The 7818-nt window shown below is 41.1% G+C and overlaps 1 protein-coding gene across 1 annotated transcript; it reads right to left on the bottom strand.

Annotated features, from left to right (window-relative positions):
* Positions 1–698: 698 nt before the first annotated feature.
* Positions 699–7818, bottom strand: LOC542969 (MADS-box transcription factor 8). Its single transcript, XM_044542203.1, has 8 exons — positions 7402–7818; positions 3947–4025; positions 3122–3192; positions 2803–2902; positions 2111–2152; positions 1968–2009; positions 1263–1435; positions 699–1166 (listed from the first exon to the last, which is right to left on the bottom strand). The coding sequence occupies exons 1-8, from the start codon at positions 7584–7586 to the stop codon at positions 1100–1102; spliced, it is 759 nt and encodes a 252-aa protein (XP_044398138.1). The 5' UTR covers positions 7587–7818; the 3' UTR covers positions 699–1099.

The following is a 7818-nucleotide window of genomic DNA, read 5'->3' as shown; positions in this document are numbered from 1 at the left end:
TTCGGTGTGTCTCTGGCCGCAGCCGGTAGCTGTATATATATTAGGACCAGAGGCGGTATTGTGTCGCGACCACAATCCCAAACCGACTCGGTTTCTAATTCGTATAGTTACCGGACAAGAAATCAAAAACTTGTCTGCCAAGACATAAAAATAAAACGGCAAAAGGAAGCTGCGCTCCTGCAAGGAGACGGACCAGATTTCGGCGGACCATTCACACGAAAGGCGAGGCGAGGCGAGCGAGCGCGCGTGTGGTTTTTCCTTTCTCTTCTCACACACCACTTAGAGTGGTGGAGAGAACCCACTATATAAAGAGGTCCAACTCTTCTTCAACTTCCGGGGTGGGACTAAACTTAGCACCACCACTTGCCATTTTACACATGGGCTTTGAGATTTCAGAAATTGCTATGGGCCTAGCCCATTAATTCTAACATACTAGTGGTAAAAGAGAGGTAGTTGCACCTTGTGTTGTCACCCATTCCAGAAGGTTACATGCTTTGTACACGATGTATTTGCTCCTTGGCAAGTTTGCATCATGGATTACGGCCCTTTGCTTGCAGGGATCAAATTAATGGCTGAAACACATATAGCTTTGGTGATAAATAAGCCTAGCTACATGCATGCTTCACTTCAACGCACAATTCCTGCTTGCTAGAGATCCAGTGCACGTATGCATGTACGTACGAGCCCCTGCACCGAACTTCAATAATGCAATTGCATATTTTGCATTTATACATAGATATATAGATAGGCACACTCAGTTGATAACATCACATCATCATACAGCTATATATATAACTGGACTGGAAATTATGAAACGTACAGGCACTGCACTCACTATACGTCTTGTATGCTGCAGCTAGCCAGCCTATAGTAACGGCGACGTACGGAGGGCAGAGAGTCTTGACATACACGTCGATCATTATCGATCACAAAAGTTTTTCACACAAGGACGCAACAGAGACACAGAACTATGGGACGTACGCGAACGCGATAGTAGTCGCTCCCGGCCCCGGAATATACGTACGTACGTAGGGTAGAATGCATGCGACGGCTGAGCAAGCACCGTCGCACATTTATTAGCTGGTTGGATCGTGGATCTTCAGGGCAGCCATGTCGGCATGAACGACGCCGCCACGCATGCGTTGTTTATCTGCTCCTGAGTATACCTGAATGAAATTAGACGAAATGGTCACCACGGGAACTTGATTACTCGTATCTGAACGGTAATTGAGGGCACGTTCGTAAAGCAAGCAAGCACATACCCTATCTGAAGTGTAGGCTCAGTGGTAGGGTCCAGGGGGTGGAAGAAGCCGTTGCCGCCGTGGTGTGGCGCCTGCTGCTGATGCGGGGACTGCCGCAGCTGGTCGTAGCCGAGCAAGTTGGCGGCGTGCTGCTCCCACATTTGGCCCTGCATCTGCTGGCTGCTCTCCTCCAGCTTCTCATCGCAAAAACAGATAAACATGTCACTAATCTTGCAATTAAAATCAATCCGTCTAATTATCTGCCTGTTCTTGGCAGTCGAGAAGGTTTTGTAGAATCTACAGTATAGAACAGAACTAAAACATGCAAACGACAGGAGTACGAAAGCTGTATATGCAACAACTTGTGGTACGTACGGTATGCATGGAAATACTGATGCACCTGCATGCTAACAGATTTCTGTTTGGCCTTTATAAAGCATTAGTACGTTTGTTACTCTTTTTAGAGGGACAGGTATGTATATGGTCCTTGGTGAGCGAGTGGTTGAAAGCATATGCAGAAGAAACCAACTGCCGGACGACACTTATGTGGGTACATTCAAAAGTAAGTACAAAATGGCTTCAGCTTCAAAACAAGAGAACCGGATGCATGCTCCGTGCAGTATTTAAGTTCAGGCGAGTGGGTGCAAACACCAACCATAACCAGGTTTATTTCTTCTGAAGATAAAATAAGTAAGCAGGGTGATTTGTACGGACAGGTGAACTTACTTTTCTTCGAAGGCACTTATTCGCTTCACACAGCATTTGTTCCTGCAAAATTTGAACAGTCAGCTTTCTTATCTGAGCATAAGTCTATGAGAAGATCTTATAACACAAATTATTATCAAATTTATTTTGGTAGGAGCACATACCTTCCTTTGCAGATCAGTGAGCTGGTCAAGCATATGCTGTGTCTGCAAGATTGAATTTCATCAGCATTCTTTTGTCTTACAAAATATGCTAACTAGCATAAACTGAAAAACAATATCCAAACTGACAGCGCCAAATTGTTTCAAGTTTCGAAGTACATATGAATATGCAGTGCATCACAGAATAAAAATTGTCCGAATGTTTCTTTGTTCCATTCCTAGAAAAATGATGATGAATCAAAGAGATCCAGCTGTAAATTGCATATAGTTGAATAAACAGGAACTATACAAAGCAGCTCACTTATCGGAGACTCTTTTTTTCTGAAACAGATTTTAGTAAACAGACTAGCCTGAGATTTTGTCCTTTGAAAAAAAAAGGAGAAAGTAATAAGCTATATTTTGCAGATTTAAAACAGTATTTTTCATGATTATTCGAACAGGGCACATACCCTGATCCAGTTTACTTAATTAAAACTGAAGCAATACAAGGCGCTATCGGACCCTACATCCAGTAGCATTATATATCTAATGATCATCTAACACGGAGTAACAACAGATGACAGAAACAGAAAAAGCCCAAAGCTACAGGACGACATAAAAAAGCTACCAAACAATCGGTACTTCTTATGTAGATAATGCAAAGAGATAATTCTCCTAGCCTCTGCATTGTGATCATTTGGAAAACAATCAATTACCCTTGTGGATCTTATGTGCCTTAAGGATGAATCAAGTTGCTTTTCGAGCTGCTCCAGATCTTTGATGCCAAGTGACCCGAGATCTTCACCAAGCAAATTTCTGTAAATGTCATTCAATTATAGGACCACCATAAGTAGTGTGTATTAAATCAATATTTAGACTATGCCACATGGACTTATTTAACTTCACTGCAATAGATGGACATATTTGATTTCTGCTGATTGTTGAAACTTGTTCAAAAAGGTAATCATTTCATGCTGAAGATAGAAGAGTCCACTTCATCTACAAAAGTAACACGGGGTAGAATAACTAAGTTACCGTTGGGTTCTCTGCAAATTCTCGACTCGTGCTTTCAGTTTGAGGTACTCGTTTCGACTGCTCTGCACTAACTGAAAGTATGTGCCACTTCAGTAAAAACTTTATCAAAACAGAACTTAAACATTATAAAGTGAAAAATAGGAAAGGAAAAACTGGGATTAGAATAAATTAAGATTATTTTACATGCAATGCTATTGGGGAAACAACTAAATAACTAATCATGATTTTGATCTTTCATGACAACTCAATGGCCACCCCTTTCATATTTTGTTCTCTTATCAGCGATTTTAATTTCAGCTTCAGTTAGTATATATGGTAGGTGTATCCCAAGAAAAATGACAGTCTTATTTGTGGCCATCAGGACTCAGAAAGAAGTAGGAAAAAGGTTATAGAACTACTGGAACTACATCCAGATAAAATCTAGATAATTTTCCAATCACGGTATGTTTTCATTAGCATTCCCAGATATATGATTCATTTTGCAACACTCTCATTTTAGATACAGAGAACTTCAAGATTATTTCACAGTAGTAAAATAGAGATAAGTAGGCAGCTGGCACTAGGCAGTAGACATTGGTCATACTTGAGTAGGTAATAGTGTTAGTAAGTAGTTTATAAACATCACTTTTAATGCGATTCATACAAACATGCATTATTTAGGCCGTTTAATGGTAATACTGAAGAAAAACACACAAGATTTCAGGATTATGTCAGTAAACAACTCGTAGTATCTTTTGACAAGAGGGATGCTAGAACACAAGTTAATTTTATGCACTTGTGATATTAAATCAATCATTATAATGTCTGAATAAAAACAGAAGTTACCTCATTCTCCTTATTTTGTATTGCTGTATCTGGCCCACCATAACTGCATTTCTGGTATCTCTCAAGTGTTTTGGGCATGCTACAAGTTCAAAAATGCGAATAAGGAACTGACTAAAGGAGCATAATAGTGTTCACGAAACAACAAGTGTTAGAAAATGTGGGTTTTCAAGATATATATGCTAGTTTCCTAAGTCAGATTACATGATATACATATATAGACCCAAAAAAATTGGTTGCACAATACATCAATACGAGTACTTTGCAGGCAGCAATTTTGAGAAAACAGCAACGCTAATTAATCTTTTTATATATTGGTAATTTTATGCTCCTTATAAATGTTTATTTCCATGGTATTCTAAGATTGTCCTGATGTTTAATAGACAAACAAACATTCAATACAACAGGAAATAAACACTACAAATAAAAGCAACAAATAGCACTAGTAGTTAGTATACTGCCAGACTTGAAAGAGGCGTGCAAGATGTGGGATATCTGCCATCTTCCTCAGCAGATTCTAGGTACAGTAGACGTTAAGGATATCTGCCAGCATAAAATACTGGAGCTCTAGCACTAGCTGGCTATGTAGCAACTGCACAGGCCTGAAGGGACATCTGATAATACGTTAAGTTCGTACAGTAGATAGAAGCGAGTTGAAATGAAAGGACTACTCGGCCGTGAGAGATGGGCTGACAAATGAATGAGCAGAGACAACTGAGGACTTTCACCGATTATACCCTGCAGGTACTTCCCAGTCAGTCCTAGGTATCTTATGTACCTTTACCTTGTCCTGGGCCATCCGAGGAGTCAAGCGGGTGTTTAGTTATTACTAACTTCATTGTTATTTTTTGTGACTAATTCAGTTCAGTAGTGCCATAACTTGGACGAAAAACAATACTTGTTTCCATGTTAATTAATTAGCATTTGACTTGGATTCGATGGGCTTCCTGTTAAAGTGAATCTCTTTAAAAAAATCAATTCCAATTACAAAAAATACTGCCACCATACATCTAAAATTTGAGTGCAGAATGATCATTTTTTCCCTCTTCTGTTCCGTAAATTTAAATGTAATGCAAAGAAACTTATAATACACCGAACCTCCGTAACAACACAAAATATACACTAGAAATACGCATATTTTGGCTTCTTGTATATATGGAATTAACTGTAACTCATTGTTAGCATGGTACAGTAGTCTTTTCTAGAACCTCATCAAAATTTTGATGCTAAGGAACCAATCGGTTATGTTTTCTCACGAAACTTGTACATCTAATTTATTGACAAACTCATTTAACAATAGATGTATGGCACAGCTCTAGTGTGAACAGAAAATTTTCCTTATGTAAAACCCCAAGCAAGGTGAGTGCATCCACAACTAGGTCAACTTGGGCCGCACTCTTGATCCTCTTGATTTATGAATGTGATACATATCAATCATAAGGTTTTGATTCTAATACTAGACCATATAATATCAAGAAGCATACTGCTAACTAGTTATGTAGTGAACGGTGGTGCATACAATGTAAGAGTATTAATTAAGTTTTGGACATGTTATCTTAATATTGGAACATGTATATGTGACAAAATTAAGTACTCAGCTAAACTATGTTGACAACTGGGAGTTGGCTGAAACTCTATGGGTAGTGAAAAGTTGACCGCCACAGTAGAGAATATCACATGGGTAGTGAAACATGAATGATATCCATAGTAGTGAGAAACCTATGCTTGCTATGTAGTGAATATTGCATGCAATTTAAGCCTATTCCAATCTTACACTATTTAAGTCCAGGGCAAGTTCTCCTAATATTGAAACACATATTTGTCACAAAATCATAACTACTCAACTAAAAATACGCCAATTAGTGGGAATTTACTAAAAGTTTATGGCTAGTGAAACAGTGACAGCCATACTCCGTGTCCCTATACATAGGATTAGATAATTAATTCAGGCATACATAGGATTATGTAGAAAATAAATTACGTGCCTCTTTCAAATATGATAGAAAAACAAGGTTTCAAGGGAGCCTAAATATATAAAGCTACTTGGTTGAGTCCTATTCATGTGAAATCATGTATCCATCATCAAACAAACTATGTATCTCATCCATGTTTAAAACTAGAACTGTCATTTCTTAAGTAAAAGAACAGAACTCTTTTGAACTGAGATCCTCCTAGTTAAGATAATTAATACTAGTAGATTACATGTCTGCATTTATTTCTCTTTTTTTTTGGCAAAGGAGACACTGATATATTGTTAAATTATCTTGCTTATTTAGATAGAAACAATCCAATTAATAGGGCATTCTCATGTCTTTTTTTCATGCTGGTTGAGGGATAGCACCGACTTAGCTGTGTACAAACTGTAGGAGTAAAGAAATTTACCATTGAAAACTATAGAGTTTATTAGTAAGTAATCTGACTGAAACTTGTCTATCTTCGCCTAGCCAATTATGTGTTCATTTCTGTTTTGTAAACAGAGAATTTAATTCGATTGATACCAACCATGCTTGTTTTTTTTTTTGCGGGGGAAAAAATTCAATATGTAAACAGACAATATGCATGCTTGTCTGACAGCTGAACACCAGATCTTGAAAGAAATCAAAGATGCAGAAACATGTTTGAATCATCCATTGTGTTTCTCTAGGAATCTATCTCTCTCCTATATTTGTTGACAAGAAATCTCCAAAAAAATCATCCATAGCAGTAGCAAAAGAAAAAGGCAATACATATGAAGTTTCGATCTCACTTAATTTGAGGCAACCACAACTCTCACATGAAAGCCCAAAAATCCAAAAGACACCATCCCAGAAAAACCGCAGGAAACCAGCGACAAGACATCCATACAGTAACCGTTTTGCCTCGATCTTCTGCACAAGAAGCTAGCTAAGCTAGGGATGCTGAGAATCAATCCATCTATCAGTCACCACACGCATCCGATGTCTACGTGATGCGATCGATGCCTGCCGTCCCGTCGAAGCAAATTTGATCCATTTGTTCGGAGATCTACAGGGCAAGCGATGGCCAATCGAAGCCGACATAAACCCCTGATTTAATTAACTAGCTCCCGGCCGGCCAGCCGGCCCATGCATGCAAAATTCAACCAGAAGTTAAAGAGCGCGCCGGCCGACCATCTCTCAGACGACAGACCCCATGGATTCACGACGACCTTGGGGGCTGAGGCCCGCAGATCTAGCGCGAACTCGCCACGCGAGAAGCCAAGCTGTAGCGACCTAAACCAAAATCCTAGCTAATTTGTGGAAGAAACTAGTCCCGGCTGGCCGGAGCCGGACACACACACCCCTGATCGAGCTTCTCCGGGCACGGATCCACCGCGTCCGAGCCCCCGAAGGAAACCCCAAGCGCCCAATACCCCGGCAGAGGCCAGATCTAGCAAGCTAAACCCCACGGTACACACCCACTTGTGTTTCATGTTGTTGGAATTACGTGTGGGCGTATACCTCTGGCCGCTGCAGAACTCGTAGAGCTTGCCGCGGTTGGAGAAGATGATGAGCGCGACCTCGGCATCGCAGAGGACGGAGAGCTCGTAGGCCTTCTTGAGCAGGCCGTTGCGGCGCTTGGCGAAGGTGACCTGGCGGTTGATCTTGTTCTCGATCCGCTTGAGCTCGACCCGTCCGCGCCCCATGCCGTCGCCGCCGGCCGCCGCGTCCGGGACCGCTAGCTCCAGATCGATCGGCCGCCTCCTCCTCCTCCTGCTACGCGCCGCTCGACCGCTCCCACACCACCAAAGCAGCTCAGCTCAGCTCAGCCAACCGAGAAGCTCAGCTCAGCTCTCTCGCGCGCGCTGGAGGGGAGGGGGAGGGGGAGGGGAAAGGGGAAAGGGAAAGAGGGGGAGGGGGCTGGACGGGATGGGAGCG

Source organism: Triticum aestivum, chromosome 5D, assembly GCF_018294505.1.
Source record: "Triticum aestivum cultivar Chinese Spring chromosome 5D, IWGSC CS RefSeq v2.1, whole genome shotgun sequence".
Taxonomy (NCBI): Eukaryota; Viridiplantae; Streptophyta; class Magnoliopsida; order Poales; family Poaceae; genus Triticum; species Triticum aestivum.
This window is presented reverse-complemented; position numbering and strand designations above follow the sequence as displayed.